Consider the following 26,286-nt stretch of genomic DNA (forward strand, 5'->3'; position numbering starts at 1 on the left):
ATTTGAACATCTGGAGGCGGGGATTTTAATGAATGCCCCTCAACTTGCGGTCATGATTCCTTTGTTTCTCCAACAGAGCGTAAGTTTGTGGACTTCCATGGCACTCTGCAATGACGACCTATTAATATCAGCTTTTGCTTGGGGGAGTGATTTAGGGACTTCTTGGTATTTTTATTTTAAGGGGAACCTGCTGAGTTCTTTAGTTAATGCTAAATCAGTTTGCTTTGTAATTTATATATTTTCAATTGTGCTTGAAATAAATGCTTTCTGTAACCAACATGAATAAATATATTCAATTACCATACTTTTGGATGAATGAAATAACCATTTTCTCTGCTGATTCTGTCCTATTCAATTAAGCAACCAGCATATACTGATGAAATTATCTCAAGATGCACTAAGATTCTATCATTACACAATATCTCAGCTAAGTAAAATGTAGTCTAGTGGGTAGAGTTGGAGACTGGGAGTCATTTAACCTCAGATCTACTTTCCGGTCTGTCACAGACTTGCTGTGTTAACTTGACCTAGTTTCTGTGCCCCAGTTTCCAGTATATTGACCAGGCAACATTTGCTTTGGAATCCTCAAGTGAACATGCAAAGTATTGTTATTACTAAATATAACATGTAATGTCTGTTGCCAAACTGTATATTGCCAGGCACCTATTGAGACATCTCACTATGATTATTCTACTGCATTTATGTTGCTAAAAGAGTCAACAAGACTCATGATATTTTCTGCTCTGGGATTACAATCACCTGAATGTCATCTGCAAGAATGGAAATTGTTCTCTGGTGCCTTTTAGATTACCTGTTGTTGCTGAGCACAAGGGTTCTCACCTTGTACTCACTAGCTATTGTTTTCTTTCTAAATGCTGTAATGCAGTGGTGGATTTCTTGAAAAGAAAAGTGACACTGATACTAAAGGATAAAGAGTGTACTATATCAGAATATACCAATGTAAAATTGGAGCAATTTTTGGGTCTGACTGTGATTTACCTATGCTGGTTTCATATGAATGCAACTCCATCAACTTCAGTGGAAAGAAAAGGAGTACTGGTGGCACCTTAGAGACTTAGAGCTTTCGAAAGCTCATGCTCAAATAAATTGGTTAGTCTCTAAGGTACTCCTTTTCTTTTTGCGAATACAGACTAACACGACTGTTCCTCTGAAACTTCAGTGGAGTTACTTGTAATTTACACTGGTGTAAGTGAGATTGGAATCAGGCACTATCGCCTAATCAGGCTAACATAATTGCTGCATGAGGTTTGGTAATTATCTGCGCATACCTAAACCCTGTAGAAAAGAAAGGATGGTCTTGTGATAAAGGCACTGTAGTGGAACTCAGGAAATAACTCCCGGCTCTGTCATAAACTACTTGTGAGATTTGTGGAAATCAGTTTATTTCTCTGGACCTCCAGGTCTCAACTATAAAACGAGGCTAATAAGTCCATACTCCACAGGGATGTTGCGAGGATAAATTAATTAACATACTTGAAGTGAGCAGATAGTATGGTGGCCCCAGAAATATCTGGATAGCTAGTACGTTTCCAGACTGGATTTTCCAGCATCTTCAAATACAGGTAATAGCATTACTATATTGCAAAATAAAGCTCTTGAAAAAAAATCACCTTTTTTTCTGTTTGATACATTATCATACTAGGTTAGAGAAATCAGTATTCTACTTCTATAAAGCTGACAACTGTAACTGTGCAGAAGTATGATGTAAGAATGAAGCTTAATTTTTTCAGACTCTGAAATTAGGCTGATCGTTAAAAAGAAATATGCTTGGAACTATGACATGGAGTTCAGAGCGATGCAAAAGCAGCTGGCAAGGAATATATTTCTGAAAGGGATTGTCTTCAACAGAGACACACATTGTAACAAAACAACAAAATACCAAATGAAATACTTATGTAGTTCTAAAATCTACCCACATCCACAGTAAGTAAAATTATTCACATGGCTAAGTGTCTGCAGGATTGACTCCCCAATTCCCTTTGAAGCATTAAAACTAGAGCTGAACAAAACGAGGCCATGCGATCACACAGAAAATGTTCCAAATGGAAAAAATATAGTTGAAAAAATCTGTAGCTTGACTTACTTAAAAAGTTCTTAAAAATGTATTTTTAGAATATCAATGTGTTCATGTAACGTCCTTTAAAAAAGAGGTTACTCATGAGTATACTCAGTGGAGTAGCCAAAAAAACACATTTCCTAAATATTCAAGAAAGAAAGAAAGAAAGAAAGTTAGCTATTACCTAGCAAAATAACGAATATACCATTTTAGCAGGAAAGCTGTTAAGCTACACTTGTTGAAAAAGCTGAAATCCGTTCTGCATGTTTTTTCAGCAGGATATGACGCTGGCTGACAAAATCTTATAATTTGGTTCTTAAATGTTAATAAGAATTGTGATTGATGTAACTATAATGGGAACATTTCTGAAAAAATTGACCCGTTTTAATTTTCATTAACCTTTTCCAACTTGGACAGGTTTACACTAGTGTCCGAGTCCACATAAGGCACTGAATTAAAACCATGTTCTGAAATGTACAAAACCAATGCAAATATGTTTTTTTTAAAAAGGACTCAAGGAAATGTAATGTACTGTATGAAAACTAAGACTTACTATGTCAGTGAACCATGACATACCTGAGCATTTTCCAGTGTTACAATTGTTTATTTTAAATATTACAAATGGAAGATTAATACCTTTGAAAAATGTTGCTAATGCATGTAAGCCCAGATTTACAAAGATATATACACGCTGAAAGATGCAGATAGGTGCCTAGCGTGATTCAAAAAAGCACCTAAATCACATTGGCACTGGACACCTGTCTATATATTTAGGCCCCTAAATACCTTTGTAAATCTGCCCTGAAGGACAGGTAAGCTCTGTGGGTCTCAGTCTATCCTCACTTTACACTGGTAGAGTTCTCCTGACTTCAGTCAAGTTACTTTTGATTAACCCAGGTGCAAATGAGAGGGGGATCAGCCTGTCTAGGCCTTCTAGGAAGCACCTGAACAAGAACTATGTCTTCTGTATTACTAACCTAGTACCATCCACATTGACAGTGTTAGTTCTGCAGGGATTAAGTGCACAATTCGATCTGTGGAAGCTGTGTTTTAACCAGGGGCCAGGCTGGGAAGGGTTAAAAGCTGAACAGAGCCCCCACGCTTTGAACTAGACAATTCTTGGAAGCGTTCTTTCGTACCTTTCTTTGTCATCTTTACTAACAGATGAGTCTCGTTTATCTACATCTCTATCTCTGTCATGAGCTGCAGCAGATGAACTGCGCTCCAGCTCTCCTGGCTTCAGCCAGGGCGGAGGGGTCGGGAACGAAGGAGGAGTTCGGTGCAGTCGGTTCCAGGGTTCATGAGGGTTGCTAAAGCTCTGCATACTGGGGCCATCCTTGTGGCCGAACATTGAGTTGGGTGCTGAAATGGTGAAGTGGAAAACAAAAAGGTTTAAGAAAAAGGTATGCTTTAGTGAAGGTACTTACCAAAAAAACTTTTACAGCACTCAGAGTTAAAATGAATACATATTATTGGAGGCTGGAAAAGGAAAGGAGATTAACAGAGATTCATTAGAGGCTCTCATTCCTAACACTAGACAGGCAACTGACAGCTGTTTAACTGCAAAATGGAAATTCTGTATATAAGGGGAGAAAGGATCAGGCAAAATTGACATGTTTCTTATTCCAAACATATTGGAGGCATCAGGGAATGAAAATGATACCAATTCAAGATACGGGCTTGCTATATTCAGTCTGGGACCAGTGCAGAATACATGTTTAACATCCTATACCTTGCAAAACCTTCAGATTCGAAACACATACTGTATACTACTAAATTTGGAAAACAGCCATTCTCAGCTTTTCAAAAGTATACAAAGCATTCATTTCTACCATTGGCTGGTCATTAGTGAGCAGCTCTTAAAATCATGTCTTTCTGGTTACCATCCTGCTTATTTCATTTTCTCTACTTAAATTTCAACATGACTTTGGCAGTGAGTAGCTATGTCATAATTAGACATTAACATGCTGTTACTGTTTGAAAGCTAAGATCCTCAGCTTTCTAGACACATAAATTCACTAGAGCCTTCTAGCTCTAGTTTTTCAAGATGGGAATGATGAAAATAATGTCGGATTTGAAGGGGGGGGAGAGAGGAAGCATGACAAAAGGAAGAAAGATGTGATTTTTAGGGACTGATCTTTTGTGATTGGCCAAAACTATGAAAGATTTAGGTGATTCAGTGCAAATAAGCACAGGACCAGTAAGCATTTTCAAGTTCAGTTTCTGGATAAGTAGTCAGAAAGGAAAAAATATTCCCATCTAAGGCTAGATAAAGCAGCACATATTAACTGTTTTTGACCATTACAATGGAACTCTTAGGAATTTCTCAAGTTAATTAAATTCATGGGTTCTAGATTACTTTTGTCTTTTAAACTACATAAGGTATTGTTACCAGTTGCTGGTATGTTTAACCTGAACTATGAAATACATAAAGAATAATAATTTGTTTCTGAGCACAAAATTGCATCCTCTAAAAAATAACGTCTGTTTCTGAAAATCAGGTCCTTTGTGACTGTGTGATCTATGTAACTAGTACAGACACAGCAGACAGTCACCTTCACTCAAAATTTTGAGTCACGCAATGAACAAAAATAATCAAAAGGCAAATTTCTAGAGAAAGAGGTTACTCACTAACTGTCGGGTTCCCAAGTCCCCCGAAGGCATTACCACCCACTGCAGCGAGACCGGTGAACGTAGCTGGTCTATTAAAAGGCTCTGAAATCAAATGGGAACAATTGAAAAACAGTGGCATGTTGGTAACTGCAATGAAGCATTAGTGAAATATCCAACTGTATTATGTTTGCATATAGTGAAGTCCACAACTATAATTAGCTGAACATGATCCAAAATATGGCAGTGTTTAGAGAAAAAAAAGAAATCTTTTTTCAATGCCAGCACAAAGGGATCATTTTATTAGAAAGTCTCTGCTTTAAAACAAAAGCAAGACTTCAAGAACACAGAGTCTTGGGGCCCCTGCATTATTGGGAGTGGTTGCCAATGTGTTAAAGCTGAAAAAAACCTCCCTTTTTATTCCACTCCCATCCCATATCTATTCCACGTGCTCGCTCATGAAATGCTCCTGGCTAACAGGCATTGCTGGCACCATTGATCCTATAGAATACTTTTACGCCGTGTGCTGGTCACGTCTTCTAAACCACATTCAGGACCCAGCTAGGACAGAATGTCCACATTTACTATGCTATGGAATCATGAGATTGACCTGGGCATTTTCCAGTGCTGCGAGGTTTACTGTTAATGTTATATATGAAAAAGTAGTTTAGAGCCTTTGGAAAGCGTTGCAATCAGTCTTTTTATTTTATTTTTCTTTTTAAGTATCTAATGTGTGTAGGACACAGGTAAGCTTTGTGGGTCTGGCTCTCTTTTCACTTTACAGTGGGGGAAGTCTAGTGACTTTCAGTGAAGTTACTTCTGTTTTACACTGGTACAAATGAGAGGCGAACCAGCCCCACTGTTTTCTAATGGGTAAGTTAAAGGATTCCTGGTGCAGAATGACAAACCGTTTCCATGAGTTCAGCGTGACATCTCTGTGACCCTCCCAAACCCTGCCCGTCCAGAAACGAAAGACTAATTTAAAGTCTCAAACTCTGATTCACAGGCGGTGGCATGTTGTATTATTGCAACACTCTATGTCGACACAGAATGTAGCTTTTCATTTAATGCCTTGAATTATTCCTTTTTTAAAACCATGGTTGCTGCTTTTCACCAATGCAGGCAATTACACTTCTTACCATTATTTTAGCAAGAGAGTTTAAGTCTACTGTAGTCATGACTACAGTGAAGCTGAATCAGTATTGTCTGACTTCACTCAAAATTCCAGGTGGATGATTTCCAAGTGTTTTTTCTGGTTTGCTGTTATTTGTACCTAGGGCTGCTGCATGGTAGAAAAGAGTCAACTGATTGATATTTTTATTTAGTTTTGTAAATTTTGAATAACTGGCAGGGCACGCAGAGTCTTTGTCTGGGCAGTTTTAAGAAAGAAAGAAAGACAGAAAGACAGACAGAAATAAATAAATAAATAAATTATTTTTGAGAGGGGTAAAGCATGACAGCTGTTTAACAATACACTGTGATCACTGGAGAACAGTTTAGAATAGGGAGTGAAATACAACGTAGCCAGTTGTCATTTCAGTGGGTATTTAGGAAGACAGAATGTACCTGCCCACACTGGAATTTGGTGAGGACACAAACTATGCTTATACATTATTTCCCAGTTCTGTTCACAGTTAATTCTTTACTGAGAATCTGTAACTAGTTCTTGCACTTACCCAAGTGAGCAGCTGGGTTGAGAAAGTTGCTATGATGGGGTGGAGGACCAAAAGGGGTGCCAGCTGGATGAGCAGCACCTACCAAGCAAAGCCAAAGGAAACAATTTCCTGAATCAGTAAATGAACCACAGTGCTCTTGGCTATATGCACTGTTGTCTGTTATGAAATGACAGCACATGTACATGGCAGAGGTTACCTTAATCCCTGTATGCGGCCTGACTCACTCTCTTTTTCAGGTGTCCTCAACCTGGGGGTTGTGACCCTCAGGTAGAGGTCACAAACAGATGCCTTGGGTCACAGCCATCCTGTCCTTCCCATATTGCTAAATAAGGGGTCTCCGCTAGATTGAAGGGGGGGGGGGTGCAGAAAGTTGCAGTACGGAAAACGTTGAGAGACTCTGATCTGTCATATTTCTAATGCGCTATCTTTATGGCATGTAAGCTACATCTGTGTGGTAGTTTTCTTTCATTCAGAGTACGTCTGGCAGCTCATCAGGATCCTCGCTTTAAGTGTGGAAAATAACTACAAGATTCAATGGACCAATAGTCATTAAGCTCATGAGAGCAAACCTGATTGGACGTTTCCTGTTAGCACCCACGGGATCGGCCATCCAATTAATATTCCATAAGAAGAAACATCTGAGCTTCTTGAGTACTCACCGGCTGCAGAGAAGAGAGTTGAAGGGCGGGCCAAGTCATGGGGGTGGTGGATGGCTCCGAAGAGGCTGGGACCTGGTGGTCTGCTCAGAAACTCAGGTTTCAGGCCAAAGTCCAGCTTGTGTGGATCAGACTGCATCTGTTTCTGAAATGGAAAATGGGATTCGAAACGAGACCTTCCTAAGAAGGAGCAGTAAAAGGCACCTTCAGAATCATATGGTTGCAGCAAAGTAGTGACACTGAAAATGGAAAGATGCCTTGCCAGGGAATGGTGTAACAGGCTGTCAGATACTGGGATCCTGAACAGAAATGCAGAGAGATTCTTGTGATTCTTCTAGATAATCACAAAAGGCGGAACAATCAAAGGGCGAGAACAAGAATCAATCTCAGGCTCAGGTTGATGTTTTCTTAGGGTACGTCTACACAGCAAAAAAATCCCCATGGCAGCAAGCTCGAGCCTGGGCTCTGTAACCCGGCAAGGGGAGAGGGTTTCAAAACCTGAGCTCCAGCCTGAATGTTTCACTGCTATTTTTAGTCCTGTAGCACAAGACCAAATCAGCTGACCCAGACTCTGAGACTTGCTGCCACAGGATATTTTTGCTGTGTAGACGTACCTTCAAAGGCCCCAATTCAGTGAAGCACTTAAGCGTGTGTTTGAATCCCACCCAAGGCAATGAGATTTAAGCAGCTCTTGCTTAACTGCTTGGGTGAATAAATTAGGCCTAACCGAATAATAAAAGCAAAACCCAGGGAAAGCGTTAGTTTGGACCATATTCTGTGCGTGTTTGTACAGGGTGTGGGCTGTGCTAAGAGCAGGGTGGAACTACCACCAGTTTACAAGTGTATCTTGTCAACATATGCTTTCACAATGACAGGAATTGTATACCAGTAATGTTAAGTTTGTAACTTAAACCTACAAAAGCCAGAAGTATCAAATTTAATGTTGAAACCTCCCCACCGCATAAACATCGGTCTTCGGCAGCGACCCCAGACTGCAAACACAGGCAGAACTGGTCAAGTTGGGGATTGCGGCTACATCTATACTACGAGCGAGGGGTGCAATTCCCATACTCCCGCACACATACTCGCACTACCTTGACACGAGCGAGGGAGCGTCTAAGTCGCTGTGGTAGGACACGTAATGGCGGGGAGGCACAGCTTAGCTGTGCTGTGTATAAACCCACCTGAAACCGGTGGGTACCTATTCGGCACAGTTAAGCTGTACATCAGCTGCCAGTCCCTGTGCTACTGCCTCTCCATTGTTATTTACACCCGTAGTAGCTCAAGGCGAGCTAGCAGGCGTGTGCGTATAGGAGCAGCGAAATCACACCTCTAGCTCGTACCGTAGACATAGCCTGAAAGGAATCCAGTAAAGGATGGACCGAGTCTTAAAATCTAAAGAATGTTTGATTTCTGACCGTGTGTATCACAAATTCGAAGCAAGGCGTTGTATTCCATTTTCGTTATTTACTTGGTATTGGAATTTGCTGATTAATTGTGCAAGTCCGGCGGAGTGAATTTTAAAATGCATAACATTGAACCAATAATCTTCACGGTAATGCCGGAGCACGTCACGGTTTCTAAATCAATATTTAATACTGTGCCAGCTCAGAGTACGGACTTTACAATGACATGAATATGCATATTTAAAAGTTATGACCAAGTTAATGTGCATGCCTCGTGGCTGCTTTTCAAGTGCTAGTAACTTGTCCATGTGGATGTAAGAACGAGAAAAGGCTCATCCATGTTTGGATCTAAAAGTCTGCAAAATATTAAAATGCAAATGACACCTGATTTAAGGGCAAGAAGTACAATTTTAGGGCTTGAATAATTAAAAAATAGTCAGAGAAATACACACTTGTCAGCGGAGTCCCTGCATGCCAGATATTTAGCTTATAAACTTTTTTTTTCAGAACAATTAATTTATAAACCCCTGAAGATAATTGCTCATACGAGCAAAAGCTGGCAGGTATGTTAGTTGCAGCAGTATGAACAGTGTGGCTATAATAATGAAAAAAACCACAACACTCCCAAATTGTATTGATAAAGGACCACCACAGATGGATTAAGAACTAAGCACCATTTGCTGAATGTGCTGGCTTACCTTACAAGAGCACTGAAGAAGAGCTGATATACTTTACATTGCGCCCCAATGTAAAGTACATTAGGCCTGGATTCAGGAAAATATCCCTGTTCGGGAACGCCCTTACCCGGGTGTTTCAAGTTAATGAAATGCTTAAGTGCCTGATCCAATACCCACTGAAATCACTGGAAAGACTCCTACTGATTTCAGAGAGTGTCAGACCAGGCTGTAAGTGCATCCCTGAATTGGGATGGACTTAAGCGTGTGCTTTCCTGAATCCAGGCCATAATGGGACTGTTTTTTTGTTTCTATATTCATACAGCACCTAGCACAATGGGAATCCTGGTCCATGACTGGGACTCCTAGGTGCTGTGGGAATACACATAAATAGTCAATAATAATAATAGGCCAGATTATGGCATATACACACTGGCCTGTGTAAGAGGCAATGTAAACTACCGTGGGAGCTTTAGCAAGGCTTTTAATCAGCCGGACTATGCCTCAGGAGCTCCCTGGTATTCAGGAAGAATGCACAGGCTGCATAAGACCTTAGGATGATGCAGTTTGCTCCCCTCTCATTTGATAGTGTGGAGGAGAGCTTTCTCCTTCCCAAACCTGGGGCTCTAGGAGTCTCTGTGCTCCTCCAGCCACTGAGACTGCAACTGCACCTAGCCCTTATGTAAGGCTGCACATGGGAGCAAGGATCCTTGTGTCCTGCCCCAGCCTGGGCAAGGCCCAGTCTGGTTTAGTCATAGAAAGCTGTATGAGCACAAGTGCTGTTTGATGTTAATATGCTAGGTTGCAAAGCACAGTTCCATTAACTTCTTGGGGTGCAGGAAGCAAACTGTGCCTTATGGAAATGATAAAAAAGACAGACCAATGAAGGTTTGTGTGTAAGGAGGAGGGCGATTGCCACCAGCAAGTTTCAAAAATACCTTTGTAACTGAACTGAATAATGAAACGTATTTTCTGGGCATGTTTGGAAAAGTGAATAGAATCAGCCTCATACAGACAAGCAAAAGCCTCCATAGTTCTACTCTGCATATTTAAACATGGGAGTGTAACTGAAGCATTAGATAAAATCTACACCAATGCAAAAACAGCACCTCGTCTGATTTAGAAGTTTGCCTACATGATCTTTCACTGAGCATCAAATCACAGAGGATTCAAAGAATGTAGATAATGGCAAAGATAATTTCATTTCTAGAAAAAATCCTTTCAATATTTTTTTTTAAAAAGACATAACTCTCTAGGTCAATAATTGTCTCTCTTTTTGGTAATGAGAAGATGAATGAAGATCACTGGCAGGGGAAACATAAGGAAGCAAAGAGGAGAGATTCATCTACTGCAGCAAATTAACCTGTCAACCTTGTTTAAAAGGGTTGTTTTTAAACTCTGCTAGCTCCAGGCTTTAGTAACTGTTCAACATCTCCATATACTGTATAAATATGACTTGTTACAATTGACTCACATACTCAGGATCTCTAAAGTGATATGAAAACCATGTTCATTTTGCAACATGTACAAGTTTCTAACACACAATCAGCACAGCCTACGGACTCATCTGAAGTTGAAAGTATTCACAGCAGAGAATCCCAATGGCTTACTGACTATTAATTAGCTCAGAGGTTCAGGAATTATTTGAAAAATATAATGGAAATATCCTAAAAGGAAAAAACAAAAACAAAATCACACACTCACCAAGCCACTGGACAATCAAAACACCATTATAATATGAATGACAATTAACCCTAACGATTAAATTCATTAGTTATTTTATGTTTGTACAACACCTAGCATAATGGGGCCCCAACCTGGTTGTGCTTTTTCAGTGTCACAGCCACACAATAATTAAAGCTGGTGAAGATATATTAGACAGCATGGCGGAGGGAGAAGAGGGAAGCTCCTTGTGCCTTCTAATATCCTGGAACACCATTAAAGTCAACAGAAGATATGCATTTTAAGCCCTAGACTGCTTTTTAACATCTCAACCACTGTATTTTCACTTCTGGTCTATAAATAGAACAAATCTCGCAGTTCATATACATCCTCCACTTAGCTCTTCCCAGTCACCAGTTGGTGTTGAAAGTTTATGTTCTAATGTCCCTGGCCACTAATGACACAGACATTTCCTGAGTGATTGTGTCTAGGATCCTACAGATCAATTAAGCCTTCAACGTGAAACAGAAATAAGAGACTAAAATGTTTCTGTGCTCCACAGTGTCATTTCAACGATGGTAGAGCAGAGCTCAGGATGAGTGGTGAACCTTTTCCACCACAGATTTGCACTGAGCAGCTCCCCACAGAGGTGTGACTGCCAAAAGGACTGACCTTGACTTTTTGTTGGTGATGATATATCTGCCAGGCGATATGAACGTGCATAGCACACCACTTTCCAGGTTTCTGGAGAAACAAAGAAGTGACATGAAATCAAGAACCATCAGAGACACGTGACACTTTTCTGTGGTTATAGGTTACAAGCTTTACTGATTCACTGCATCCAGAGAAAAGGGGCCGTGAGGGAGCTGGTTTTGGCTCCCTGATTCTCTGCCATGGCACAGACCCTGATTAGGCAACTATCTCCTGCTGGAGATAGCCAGCCATTTCCTCCCAACTCCTGTCCCCTGCATTAGGAAGGTGGCACAGGAGATGGCTTTGCCAGTGTGGGGCCCACTGGGGAATCCCTCACATCAGGACAATGGCAGATAAAAAATGTTGCAGGTCGTCTCTGCTTCCTTTGCACCGCCACAGGAGCAAAGTGGGGCAGAGATTCTGCCCCTGGATTAGGGCTTTATCTGTCCCTCCAGAAACACTATGGGTCATCACCTTCTCAAAAAAACAAAAATCCATCTTTCGTTTTATCAGCTCTTCTGATGCCAGCTAGCGCTACTCAGCTGGCTGAGAACATGGCTTATCTCAGCTGAAATCAATGATGCGGTATATGCTAATCCACATCAGCTATTTTGCATAAGTAGAGCACTTCACAACTGTACATCAAGTGCAATGATTCTAAAACACTAGCTTCATCAACAAAGAGGTGAAAAGAAATCACTTTTTTTTTAAATCACCCCAGCGCTTAAAATGAGCCTGACCCCCCCACTATAACTTCATCAACTTTGCCTTCAAGTCCTTCCACAATTTACTTTTAGCTGCGGGATATGTTGAAGAAGTTGGCAGGCCAGTCAACTCACCCTTGTTGTGTGGGTGAAACCCGGTTTAACCTCACCCTCTGAATCTGTCCTCTAACTTGTATTTCATATTATTACTGAAACACACGCTGTAAAACACCTGCTAGTGCTATTTGTTTGTCTGCTAAGAGTTCAGGAAGTCATTTCTTAAAAGGACACATCTAGGATATTCCTTCCCAAACACTGTTAATTAACCATATGTACTCCACATCTAACATCTGTTCAGATACAAAAACAGTCATAGGAATGAGGAGAATTCTTCAAGCCACCTGTGGCTTAAAGGCTGTACAACCTGGTAGTATTCTTACAAGCCTGAACTTCATAGGCAGCATAACATGGCAAACAGCTCTATTTTCTGTTTCTAGGTTTTTTTCTTTTTTAGAGCTTTTATAGAGCAAGCAATTATTACAAAACAAAAACACCCAACCTTCTGCACATCCATTGAGTCGAGCTATGCTAGTGACTATATGGAGCTCTTGTCTCCGTATTTTCAAAAAGTTAGACCGCCAAAGAAACTTATAAAAATTAAAAAGGCATCAGTACTGCTTTGAGGTGATCTCTTAATTCCTGGCTTTCCACGTCTGAACTGGATTGTCTGTCTAAATTTAACTGTAAGCTTCTTGGGGGTAGGACCCTTGTCTCAGTTCAAGTTTGGTACAGCACTGAGCAACAGTGATATTGCAAAATAGATAATAAAAGACTAAATCCAGCAGTCTTTTCTCAGGCAAAACAAAAACAGAGTTTTGCCTGGCTAGTATTGCAGGATTTGGCTCAGTAAACCTTGTGAGTCAGAAAGATAGAAAGCTCATCGTATTTAACCTCCAGAATTCTTTGTGTTAGTGGGTTCTGTGAGAAGCACAAACAATAACTTCAAAACCATGCATATTTCACTTGAGCGACCACAAGATAGAGGTATAGAGGGACCTACCACGCTATTTAACAAACATGTCGCACATGTTCCAGATATAACAGGGCACTCCTTCATAATTAGTCTGCATTTTTAACCCAATGGGAGGAGTGTATCAGAGGAAAGTGTCTTACCCTCAACATGGGCCTGAACGGATCTGTCAACTGTGAAGAAAAAATGACAACTTGGTTACATGCCTGTCACTCAAACAATTGCTCTAATTAACAAATTTGTATTGCCTCATTAGGAGATGAAATTAAAATGTTATCATTTTACTTTCAAATGAAGTCCTTTTGGAGAATAATTAGTCCTTTTCCTCGGTATTAGAACCAATCTCCTTCCCCCTCCCCCATGACTGTTGTACATAAGTGTTGACAAGTAACTAAACAAGTCTCATAAAGAGCATTCTGCCCTCCAGCACTATTATTAATTTGTTGATTTAACACTATAAAAATGGAAATTTTGCTAATTTGGAGAAAAACATGGCTAATGCCTTTGGGCAAATTTCTGTTCATATATTTCTAAAGTGGCTAACTCGGGAGGAGATTGGGAAGGGGTCTTGGCCACCTTTCTGCAGATCTGCTGGAAAGGATTGGGTTGGAACTGGCTGGAATGGCACTTTGAAAGTGCCACCACAAACCAGCAACTGTGTCCGTTCAGTGACTATGGTTTTAAAAAAGGGCACCTGGTGCTCTACTTATAAAATTTGAATAGACAATACAGACTGGCATTGACCGGTTGTCGATGGTTTCTCTGCAACGGATCAGCTTTGACTTAAAAGAGGGATTTTCACACTGGAACAAATGTGGATAAAGAATGTTTACACAAAAAGCATTTTTTGTTTGTTTGTTTTTGGCCAGATATTTTCGGTCATCCTCCTTTGCTCATGCTTCAGCTATTTATGTTTTGACTAGCTTCAATAAATAGCAATGAAAATATAAAATAAATTCATTAGTTATTTCTGACAGGTTTGGATGTCCCTCTTGAAATGCCGTGATAAAAGGGAAGGGAGGTTTACAGATATAGGAGGATGCTTTGCAGGAAGCAACGACAGCATACTATATTATCTTGGAACAATCAAAACTATGCTACAAGTTGAAAGGAAGTATACAGCTAAATGACTTAATGGAAGATGCTCTCGTTATCTTTTCAACTAGATGAATACACAGAAACAAAAATGCACAATTTGTTTTGGTACAAAGCCAAAGTGCGGCACCAGCTGAGTTGGGACCCAGCATAAAACTCATAATTCAACACCTGCAAATAGCCTAACAATACATAAAAGCTGGGCCACCTATAGCAGCATGGATTTTTTTCATTGCTTTCAAATAGGGAGTTCTGCTTAACAACTGACAGGATAACATCACTCATTGTAAACAACAATTAACAGATGAATATAAATTCCCAGCCTGCCTATGGACATTCATCACCAGGATTCATTTTCCTGTAAAATGGAAAAATGCCGACAGCTGAACAGTCAAGACCAAAATAAATAAATAAAATGTGCAATTTGGTCTTAAAAATCCAAGAGTGCCAAACGATCAACCAAGTGCATCAATATTTCATCAGCATAATCAATACTATAGTAAATATGGGACTACATGTCATAATCCAATTATAGCCTATCAGCATAAAACTTGTGGATGTTTATAAACCTTATAATAGATTTGGAGTTTATCCTTTTACTCATGAGGATGTTACAGGAAAGGGCTTTTCCATTGCATGGTATATGCTTTGTGCTAATGATTAAAGACCATTCCTTTAAGTTGTTATGAGCCTGATCATCCACCCATTGATGTTAATGATAAAATTCCCATTGACTTTAATTGTGCAGGATTAAGCATTTCTAATGCCTTGTCTACACTTTATGGCAGTGTGCAGAGTATAGGCACTTTGTACGTAGCAAAATGCTGCTGTGAAAGGCCAGCTGCGTCCACGCGTATCACTGCAGTGTGTAGCTGCACAAGGCAGTGAAAGGCTCCAGCAGGTGGAAGAAGCAGGGAAAGGTTCCGGCACCGGGGAGCTTGATCTTTTCCCAGCTGCCTCCTTGCTGCCAGAGCCTCTCCCCGCTACCAGAGCCTTTCACTACAGCAGGGAAAGACCCCAGCAGCAGGAAGGCTGTGGGACACGATGCTGCTACAAATAGCAGTATTCAGGTGGGAGGCACTGCTTGGTTATGTAAAGAGCAATGTCTGGTATATACCCTAGGGCTCAAATGTGGAGTGCACTCTATTCTACTTGCCTAAGCCACGCATCACCGTCCACACTGCTATTTATACCCCTCCTAGGTGGGTGTGCAGTGCCCGTACTCTACAAGCTCCCATAAGTGTAGACCTAACTTAAGATGCTCTTCTAGGTACCTGATGGGTCCTACCTCAGCACGGGGGATGGCCTGGATGACCTCTAATGTCCCTTCCTGCCCTACATTTCTATCAATCTATGACAGAGTCTCTCGTATTACTAAATTATCTGGATTATTAGTTTTAGTGGCATTCTCATCTAAAATGGCATAACATTTCCAACATACCCTGGGGTCTTTCTGCAGGAGGGTATGTGGGACAGTTCCCGGTCTGGCTGCGACATCAATAGGATTGGAAGTCTACAAATGTTACAAGAAAATGTCGTGAGTTGTGACAAAATTAGTGGGTAAAAATTCCCTGTTTAGCGTTAATATTCCCCAAAGAATAAAGGTGGCATTTTAAAAGGGAAGGAACACATCATGGTTTAGTAAAATGTATAATACAGCCTCAATTTTCCAAACTTCATTGTCTGAGGTCTTCTGGTTATTCAAAACAGAGTGAACAGAATCATGTAACACAAGAGCAATAGTTACACTGAAAGTTCTGTCCATAGTCCAAAACTTGATTAGCCAGACTTATACAATGTCCGCAGTGGTATTTGGAGCATCAAGCTTGTACTGTATTACTCATCAATTTTAGCACCTGGAAATAATCCACTGATGGCTGTCAGTGACATCAATACACTGAAACAGACTAAGGATTCTAACTTCATTGTCAATACACAATTTATCAGTAATTTTTTTAGTTGTTACAATGCTATCATAAAATGGCAACACCTCTTTAAACAAACAAAAAGCCTTTCCCATGGTTTAGATTTAAATATTCATCCACTATAACAAAATGCATCACTCCAGGCATTGTAACTTCCCACATTAAAAAAAACAAAAAGAATAGAAATCAGCTGCAGTACAACTAACAATTAAGCAGCAGTGTTGTTAACAGCCTGATTACCATACATATGAAGAACTCCACTAATGAACTGCAATCTACATATTCAATCAATAAACTGGATGGGCCTATTTAAGAAAAAGAAAATCTTCTCTGTAGAGATTTACGCCCTGATCCAGCAAAGACCACAGGGCTATAGAGCCTGATTCTCTTCTTACTCAAGGATGACTTCATTAAAGCCAGAAGAATTACATTGGTTCACAGCAGATATAAATGAGGAGAACCAGGTTCATGGTTTTCGGTAATGGTGGAACTATCAGGTAACAGTAAATCAAGAAATGAATTTAAAAAAAACTTGTTTATTAAATGAACTTGCATCAGTTTTCAGATCAGTTATATCTGAAAATTAGTTGGCTAGATTCTGAACTGAGCTACCACAGTATAAACCTGAACTCCATTAAATTATTTCTCATTTCAGTTACACCAATGTAAAACTGGAGTTACCCAGCTATCGTCAGTGGGATTACTCCTGAATTACATTAGTGCAACTGATATTTGAATGGTTTCAGAGTAGCAGCCGTGTTAGTCTGTATCCGCAAAAAGAAAAGGAGGACTTGTGGCACCGTAGAGACTAACAAATTTATTTGAGCATAAGCTTTCGTGAGCTACAGCTCACTTCATCGGATGCATTCAAACCCTAAACCTAAACCAAATGTGAACAAATGCACAAGTAATTCTTATTTTTACCTTAGGTTGAAATGCTCCTTGTAGTGAGCCAAAAGGACCAGTGGGAGGAATCATGGGAGGAATACCTGATACAGCTGGAGGATAGGAGTGAAACAGCTGTAATCAAAAGATAAAAGAACATAAGGAGACGTTTTCTAAATACAAATCTAGTAATTCGAGAGAGAGAGAGAGGAAGAAAGAAAGCATTCTTGTATAATATTAAGGAAATGAGACGTAGAGAAAATTGAAAAGCACTGAAAACATGATCTCACTGCAACAATGTTAGTTAAAGCAGTCAATGAAATGTTTACAAATGTCATGAATGTTTACTTTAGAACTTAAAAGTAGTTTACAAATCAAACAGCCAGCAAACTATTCCCTGGATTAGGACATCATAATATAAAAGGATCTTTTGCAATTGTTAATTTTTAAATTGGATAGAAGTCGCAGATTTTAAACTATATCAAAAAGGAGGGAGGAAGGCTAAGCCAAATAAGACTCTCAGAAAATTACTACTTAATTGAAAAAACAATTTTCTAAGGTTTTACTCCATTAAAACTCAATTAGTACTTTAGATTTTAATAGTTATCTGTAGGAAATCAGAAAATATACACAATTCTTACTTCATTAGCCTGTCTTAGAGGATATCCTGTCACAGCTAATATTAGAATAGAGATAATCTGATTTGCCAAAACCCATCATTTAAACAAATAGTTGTGGCAGCAAAAAAGTCTAAATTTAGAGTACCAATTTCTATAATGATAGAGCCCTGGAGCACAGAGGCACACAAATCTCTAGGGAATATATGCCTGAAATATACTCCGCTGGCCTCAAGGTACCTTCTTGTTTTAAATGAGCTCAGTCACACAAGCTTTTCTGTGTCGTGCACATGCGCAAACTGGAAAACAAACCAAATCAACCATACTGTTCAAACCTCATCCTGCCTTTGTGATCAGACTGTGAATCCCTTACTCATATGGAGGAGCTGTTCCTCATGTAATCAGTTCCACTGAAGTCAATGGGACTACTTGGGCAGCTGCCTACTGTGGGAGTCAGGGGTTGACAGTGTGACCTAAGGGTTTGTCTTCACTGAAGACTTAGCCTGGGATTTACCTGGGTGTTGTTCCTAACCCTTTTCCTGTCTACATACAAAAAATTCTGACCCAGATTTGGTGGTGCTTTAAACCCAGGCTGGCGGGCGTGTGTGTCATGTGTGACTGTTAAAAATCTACCTCCTAATAGAGCTGTTCTAAGATAAATCCTCTGTATATGCTACTTTTAAGATCAAAATAAATGCTGTTTTTCATGAGTTATTGGCTAATTGAATAGAAGTGGGACTGGGCAAAGTAAAAGATTGAACATGCAGAATGGGCACACACGAGGAAACCACATTCCCGTGTAAACCATATGTTTCAAGAGTTTTCATCAATTTATTTCATGTAATATACATATGTACATAAAGATAGACCTTTTTTCTGAGTCCCTTTTCCCTCCATTATCCTCTCTCACAAGGTCAGTTAATCATATTATAGTGACTGAGAGCTGATAAATTATTTCAATATCATATCTGTACCCAAAGGTTTATTATCTAAACAATATGGTATGAAGTCTCCTTTCATAGCACATTCCCATCGTTGCTTTTAATTCTGTTTTATTTGAACCTCCTCTTTTCAAAGATGCAGAAAACATTTCCGGATTAGCTAATATTGAACTGAAGGCATTTGAGAAGTCATTATTAGGCAAGTGTCCTCCTTTACAGTAACTTTTAATGCCTAAAATGTGTTTGAAATACGCTAGTGTCTACTGCATTTAATTCTCCATATAATGTGTTCATTCCAAAAGGTGGAGAGAGACATATTATTTAATATGACTAATAATAAGGAATGGTTTCCTTACAGTTCTATAATTAAATATACGTTATCTTTCCTCAAGGTCAGAATTATTATAAAACACAGATATTTCTCAATTATCTCTGTATCAGTCAAACTAGGTTAGCGTTTATAGGTTATTTTTCATCTTCAGTGTTTCCTTTTGCCCTTGAATATCCTCAATTTGCACAATCTTTTCCTCTTCAGCTTTCCTCACTGGAAAATTCAGTGGCCACTTGTAAAATTGGACTACAGCTCCCCTGACATGCACCCCAATGATAATGCAAAGGCTAGTGGTTGTTTCTCTGATCTTGACCCAGCATCAACCATTCATAAGGGTAATTTCTTACTGTATTGCTTTAAGGTCCTGAAACAGAGAGAGATACTGTGACCAAAGAGGTCAAGATAGGAGAAACAAATTATTTGAGCCTCTGCTCTAGACCACATGTATCTTTCTTCCCCATGTATTTTCAATTCTATGACAGATTGGATTCAATCCAAAACTGGCCTTACATTTGTTCTCCTGCAGTGTTAGTTTATTTGGTGAATGATTCTTCTTTTGGCTTTAAGACAATTGCCAGATTTTCTCAAGGTAAGTCTAATTATCAGGGCAGGTCTACACTAGACACTTCTGCTGGTAAAGTTGGAGTGTGATTTTTTTACAGACATTTCCATGCTGCCAAAAGCCCTAGTGTCCTTTTTGGCAGTATAAGCTTCGTCTACACTAGTAGGGTTTGCCAGTATACATCAGCAAGCACCTCTTCTACTGCAGACTAGGCCTTAGTTTAAATAAGGATATGAATCCAGTGGCAGTATGACAAAAAGGCAACAAAATCTAAGAGTTTACAAAGCATCAGTCAGAAAGGCCATGATTACTTAAGCTATGTCTACTGATAGCACTACTATCAGTAAAACTTTTGTTGCTCAGGGGTGTGAAAAAACACCCCTTGACCAACATAAGTTCACCGACAAAAGTGCCGGGGCGGATAGCGCTATTTCTGTGGGAGATGCTCTCCTGCCGACATACCTACTGTCTCTTGTTGGAGGTGGTTGCATTATGCCGGCAGGAGAGCTTTCTCCTGCCGGCAGAGAACGGCTACATGTGAGACCTTACAGCTGCAGCGGTACCGTTGTAAGGTCTGTAGTGTAGACATAGCCTTAGATTGTAAGCTCTTTGGGGGAAGGACCATCTTTTGTGTTTTGTGTTTGTACAGCACCTAAAACAATGGGATCCTGGTCAAAGATTGGGGCTCCTAGGCTCTATAATAATATAAATAATAAAGAATAATAATATTTTACACCTTTTTTACTGTCACATTCTATTATTGACACATCATTGAACATAATGGGCCAAATCTCCAGCAGCTGTTAATTGGTGCAGCTCTACTGACTTCAACAGACACCCACCAATTTACACCAGCTAAGGATCTTGCCCCATAGGCTAGCAGATAACAACACGATGCCCTCCGTTAACATTTAGAAGGAAAATGGCATGATTTAGTTTGGTCGGATTTCTAGTAACTGCAGTTTTCATAAGAGAACTTGTCAATGTCAATTTGAAAAAGCTTATATAGATAAGTCACTCAATGATTTTCTGTAATCACCATTGACTGCTGTGCTTTATTTGCCTAATGCACGTTTATCTATTTCTCCGGTTCTGCATTCTTGCTTGAATCAACATGCCACATTGATGATAACGTATCTTATAAACTGATGTGAAACCCAGTGACTAAGGGTGGAGTCCTGCTTTAAACAAATCATATAAGCATGTGAGTGATTTCACTCATGTGAGTAAAAGTGCTCCCATGCATGCATGTTTGCAGGATTGAGCCCTAACATTTCATACAAAGGCCTCAATCCTGCAAAACACCTATATATGGACTTAAAATTACACAGACGAGTCTTATTGAAGATCAATGGGAGTATTCACATGCTCGAAGTTAGGCATGTGAGTAAATTTTTTTCAGCATCTGGGCCTAAATAGGTTCCAAAGTGAGCAAAACAAACAATAAAAGAATCCAACCATCATCTCATTTTTCTTGCCCAGTTCCACTTCTAAACAAAACCAACATGAAAAGCCAAGTGCTTTGCAGGGTTCTGAATAATACTGATGCAGTAACTCATTCTCTAAACAAAATATCATTATGAGAGTGAGAAAATTCTCTCCGTAGCCAATCAAGAACTTGTCTTTTACCAATACGATGAAGCTCCTGACAATGGAGAAAAGCAACCTAGATTTCAGCAGCTAATCAATCAATGATACAAACTGTAAAACCAAAAAGCTTGACAATTAAGTGAAATCTATTGATTTACAATATATTTTTGATTTATAACACACCAGCTATTAAATTACAAGGTTTTTATTTTGTAGTTCTTAACCACAGTGCTAGATTCTCATTGCTGTCAGGAAATAGAGCTTTCAAAATGTAACAAGCCCAGTGGCACAGTTACGACTTTTGAAATCGGAAGCACACAAAAGACAAGGATTTAGTTTTTATACAGTGAAATATATTAGTAAAACTATTGGATTATCTAACCCTGAAGGGTATGTATGATAGTTTGTCATTTCATTACAAATTTCTTAGGAAGAAATTTAGTCTAATGGCTTATGACACAACTGAAAAATGGTGATGAAATTACTGGTGTATCCTGCTTTATGTGGCATATTTAAGCTCTTATGCCGCATCTTCACATCAAGTTGGTCAAGCAAAAGATCTTTTGATTAAAAAAGATGATACTGCATCTTTATCAGAAACCAGCACCACAAAGGCAAGCCTTTAGAAGGCAAAGCTAAAGTGACCAAGAACGATAATGATAATTCCTGGAGTGATGATTAAGAACAGACTGAACATTCTGCTAGTTATTGAGTGGCAATCCCAGCCCACTATGGAAAAGCGATTAAGTCAATTTTTAAACACAGTAATAAAACTCACACTGTGACGGTAGAAGGGGTCAACTTTTGTAGGGTATTTGTCAAACTGCAAAGGGATCAAAGCACAAACTAGTTACTTTGTATTTTGTTGTTCATACCTTCGCTTCTGTTGGTAATATCAAAGACTGCCTTTCTACTAGTTAGCAACCAACAGAGATAAACAAAAACAGAATAAGCAAGTCTTGCATAAGACTGTGCTTTGGATTTTGCATCCTTCGGAGTAACATGACGTCTTTAGGCAATAGAGGAAAGGAACAAGCACATGAGAAGTATCACACGTTCCAAGCACTATAGTATTTTGGGTCAACAGGCTAAATTCATCAGCCTAAATGCTGCCATTCGGTACTTATTGTTAGTTATCAGTACACGTTTGAGGAAGGAGGAGGCCTTTTTGCCTCTAGCTAAGGGTATCTGGCCCAAAAGCATTTTCTTTCCCTTAAAACTGAGATTTTTGTAGTTTGTAATAAAGAATAGAGTCGTGCTCTACTTATCCTCACATTTCTGCCTGGGGTACGCACCATGGGCGGTGCCGGCGTTGGCATGATGGCAGTGGGCGGGATGGCGTGTGGGAAAGGCGTGAAGGTATGCTGGTGTGTATGTTGGTGTGTGTGCTGGTGCTGATGCTGATGCTGGTGGAACTCGGTCCTCAGGTAGGGCGGTGGCCCCAGAGAGGCCCCACGATCCGCACTCTGGGAGGCCAAAAATCGTGTGTTGAGTTCCTGACGAAGAAGATCTTGCTCTGAAACAAAGAATAAAGCCGTGAGTTCAGGAGCTTTTCTGCAGTCCCCCCTGGTGGTTGCTGGGTTTGGCTGCCAGAACTAAGTTTAGGTTTCCCTTATGAGGAGAAAACTATCTTCTCCCAACTACCGCGTCACAAAACATGAGGGTCTTCCTTGGATCTTCCCAAAATGCACTGGAGGCAATAGAACCATTCAATTTCCCCTTTCTCCCGGGGTTTGTCTTCACTGCAAAGTTAACTCAAGCTATAACTTGAGTGTTGTCTCTAAATCGGGACAGGTCCACACACAAAAGTCCTTATCTCAAGTACTGTGCTGTTTTTAACTAGCGTTGACTGGCAAGACTACACAGGCTAAAAACTGACTGAACCTAACTTGTCAGCTTCTAACATGACCACTCCGTAATATGTATGCAGGCTAATGTCACTCGAGTGAAGCTACTCCTCCAGTGCCTTCCCACAATTCCTCCCATGGGTCCAGGAAGGAGAGAGGTTCTCCTAATATTTCACAGAAGTCTTACTGCCATACTCGAGTGAGTACCGCACAGGTGTGGACACAGTACCTCAAGTATTGTATAGCAGTGTGGCTGCTCTCACTCGATGCTAACTCGAGTGGAGTAACTCAAGTGTAGATAACTCAAGTTAACTCTGCAGTGAAGACAGATGCCCAGAGGGTTCATGTAATGGGAGCATGCACTCTAGCATGATTTTACCATGGAGAGAAAAAAGAAACACAAAATTTAGCCTCCCACAGATATTCTTTCCTAGGGTGGAAGGAATATTACTGGGACAGGCTGAACTGATGGTTTCCATTTATAACACAGCCCTGAGCATGTCAGTGGGTACATCCTCTGTCAAACAGCCAACCCTTGTTGTATTGGTCAAAATAAATAATTTGACTTAAAACCAAGAGCTAGTTTTGTATGTCGTACCACGAAAATGTTTTTCTCCCGTAACACATCCAACTCTTACCTGAGTAAGTACTACCAGCTGGATGTCCTGCAACCTGCAGTGTCCCTGAAGTCAATGGAGGTGGAGGAGGCAAAGCCGTAGGAGGGGCAAACATATTGGGGTGATGCGAGTGAGCAGGAGGTTGGAGGGTGGGCGTGAAGGTGTGCAATGGACTGTGGCTGGGTAAAGAGAGGGGAAATGGTGAAGCGGAGGGGTGGTGGGCTATGTGTGGAGGAGGGGCCTGAGTCTTGGCTGGAGTACTGCTCCTGCTGCTGCTGTTAATGAAAAGAGGCGGGAGGGAATAATTAAGCAATGCAGGAAAAGAAGAAAAGCCTCATCACGCCCCACACCCCTCCCTGCACACACACCAGAAGTTACTTTTGGAACATGCTAAACAAACCGTAACTTTGAAATTCCCTTTTTATTTCCAATCTACTCTCTAGTCAGAGAAATTGAGGTTGCAAGAGGCTGAGTTCCAAAGTTAAATGGTATCAGCCTTGAAGAAATACATGAATGGCACACAAAGGAACAATCCACTGTGTACATTTATTACTTCACTGTCAATTCCTTTCGGCACGAATGCTTCTGAACTGTTGTTCCAGGTAACTGAAGCTCAAATTAGTGATCTTTGCACTAATAGAGATAGTTATCACTAAATAAAATGAAAGATCGTAGAAGATGAGAGACAGGCTGGAGAAAATGGTGATGTCTACCTGCTTATCATATAATTAATGACTCCCTCTCTTCTCCCACAACATAAAGATCTAGGTAGATTACCCAGCAATAAATATTTGTGTATGTACTGGTTGCAGTTTTTCCCTCTTTAACATACTCCAACATGACTTTTTTAATGTCTTAAAATAGCTAGTGCTCACGTTTTACTTTTCACTATGTCATGTAATAATCATTCACGCTTCTGCTGCATGGGACTCTGAAGGAAAAACAGCCTGATTTTGGTTTAAAGTAACTCAAGAACTTGAGCAGTTGTGGGTCAGATTCCACCCCTCAACTCAAAGCACAGAGCAGCCAAAAAGCTAGTTTAACTGGCTCCTGCGTAGGGGAATCCCAGCTTGGATAGATGGAGGAGGATCCAGTGGTTAGGGCACTAACTTAGAACTGGGGAGACCTGGGGTCAAGTCACTGCCCCACCACAGACTTCCCGTGTGACCTGGGCAAGTCACTTGGCCTCGCAGTGCCTCAGCTGCCCAGCTGTAAAAATGGGATAATACCTCCCAGGGGTGTTGTGAGGATAAACACATTAAAGACTGTGAGATGCTCAGAAATTACACTAATGGGGGTCTTGTAAGTACTTAAGATAGATATACAGGGCCAGTGTAGCAGCTCCTCCTTTGTCGTAAGGTCTTCACCCCAAAGCAGCAAAGGAGATTAAGCTAACAGCGGTTCTCAAACCAAAGTGAGTCACCACCCCTTTTTAACAGGGGCACCAGGGCTGGCGTTAGACTTGCTGGGCCTGGACTTGAAGCTGATGTCTGAGCCCCATTGCCCGGGGCTGAAGCCAATGCCCAAGGGCTTCAGCCCTGGCTGGTGCGGCTCAGGCTTCAGTCCCCCGCCCTGGGGCCAGGTAGTAATTTTTGTTGTCAGAAGGGGGATACGGTGCAGTGAAGTTTGAGAACTGCTGAGCCAAAGCAAGCTAAGGCTGCTTTACTTCTGAAGGGTTTAATGTGCTTGAACTATGCACCTTTAGTTAATTCCTCTGAACTTTCCTAAATGTCCCAGGCAGACGAGCCCTGAAAAGCATGTCCTCCTATGTGCATATTCAGCTAACAATTTGGGCATCTTCGCCACATTTTAATAGGCTTTCCTTTATTGTTTGCCATAATAAATAACAGTTTGCCTACCTTAAACTGTTGAGGCTTAGGCTGCTGCTGTTATACGCTGATAAAGGCTGAGAGAGACTCTGTGAGGAAGGGTGAGGCTGCACCAGCGGCAGGTTTTGATGGACAGATTGCAGAGGGGACTGTGGCCTGGGTGGACGTTGCACTTGAGGCTGAGGTGCAGGTGGACGCTGGGCTTCTTCTGAGCCTTGCAGCGGCTGTGAGGCTTGAGGCTGTGGTGGCTGGGCAGGAGCCTCTGTACGCTGAACCAGTACAGGGCTTGGGGAAGGTGCTTCAGGCTGTGGCTCCAAAAGATGTTGGGCCAAAGTCTGAGAAACCTGAGGACAAGCGTCTTTAGGCACCACAGGCTCGAGTATTGGTTCTTTATTGCTGTCCTGGCTCTTCTCTTGACTCCTTTCTAAGCCTGATATTTTCGGGACAGCCGGCCCCCTAGCATCTTGGTTGTCATTTTCAGCTAGCGTGCTGACACCTAATTCTTTACCTGCAACGCCGAGAGAAAGAAAGACAAAATGTCTACGCATGCAAAGAAGTGAGAAAAAACATGTGAACCCATTACATTCTAGGCAGTTTCAGTATTTTCTCATAGTAGACTTTTACAGGGATAACGTCAACTTGAAATGCAGTCAACTTCCAAAAATGACTATAAGGTAGGTAGAAAGCTGGCTAGATTGTCGGGCTCAACGGGTAGTGATCAATGGCTCCATGTCTAGTTGGCAGCCGGTATCAAGTGGAGTGCCCCAAGGGTCGGTCCTGGGGCCGGTTTTGTTCAATATCTTCATAAATGATCTGGAGGATGGTGTGGATTGCACTCTCAGCAAATTTGTGGATGATA

General features: G+C 40.6%; 1 protein-coding gene across 8 annotated transcripts in view; it reads right to left on the minus strand.

Annotated features, from left to right (window-relative positions):
- Positions 1-26,286, minus strand: part of AUTS2 (activator of transcription and developmental regulator AUTS2) — a 986,895-nt gene that overhangs the window by 5,049 nt on the left and 955,560 nt on the right. For 4 of the 8 annotated variants that reach the window (XM_048823808.2, XM_075120910.1, XM_048823813.2 and 1 more), the window contains 12 exons: positions 25,458-25,935; positions 23,620-23,873; positions 22,409-22,650; positions 21,913-21,957; positions 17,133-17,228; positions 15,725-15,796; positions 13,332-13,361; positions 11,434-11,505; positions 7,023-7,164; positions 6,364-6,441; positions 4,709-4,792; positions 3,217-3,439 (listed from right to left, as the gene is read on the minus strand). In XM_048823808.2, coding sequence (XP_048679765.2) covers positions 3,217-3,439; positions 4,709-4,792; positions 6,364-6,441; positions 7,023-7,164; positions 11,434-11,505; positions 13,332-13,361; positions 15,725-15,796; positions 17,133-17,228; positions 21,913-21,957; positions 22,409-22,650; positions 23,620-23,873; positions 25,458-25,935 — 1,816 coding nt within the window. The remainder of the gene's footprint in view (positions 1-3,216; positions 3,440-4,708; positions 4,793-6,363; positions 6,442-7,022; positions 7,165-11,433; positions 11,506-13,331; positions 13,362-15,724; positions 15,797-17,132; positions 17,229-21,912; positions 21,958-22,408; positions 22,651-23,619; positions 23,874-25,457; positions 25,936-26,286) is intronic. The other 4 variants (XM_048823809.2, XM_048823810.2, XM_048823812.2 and 1 more) reach the window with 4 other exon arrangements.

This window comes from Caretta caretta, chromosome 17 (assembly GCF_965140235.1).
Source record: "Caretta caretta isolate rCarCar2 chromosome 17, rCarCar1.hap1, whole genome shotgun sequence".
In the NCBI taxonomy this organism is placed as follows: domain Eukaryota; kingdom Metazoa; phylum Chordata; order Testudines; family Cheloniidae; genus Caretta; species Caretta caretta.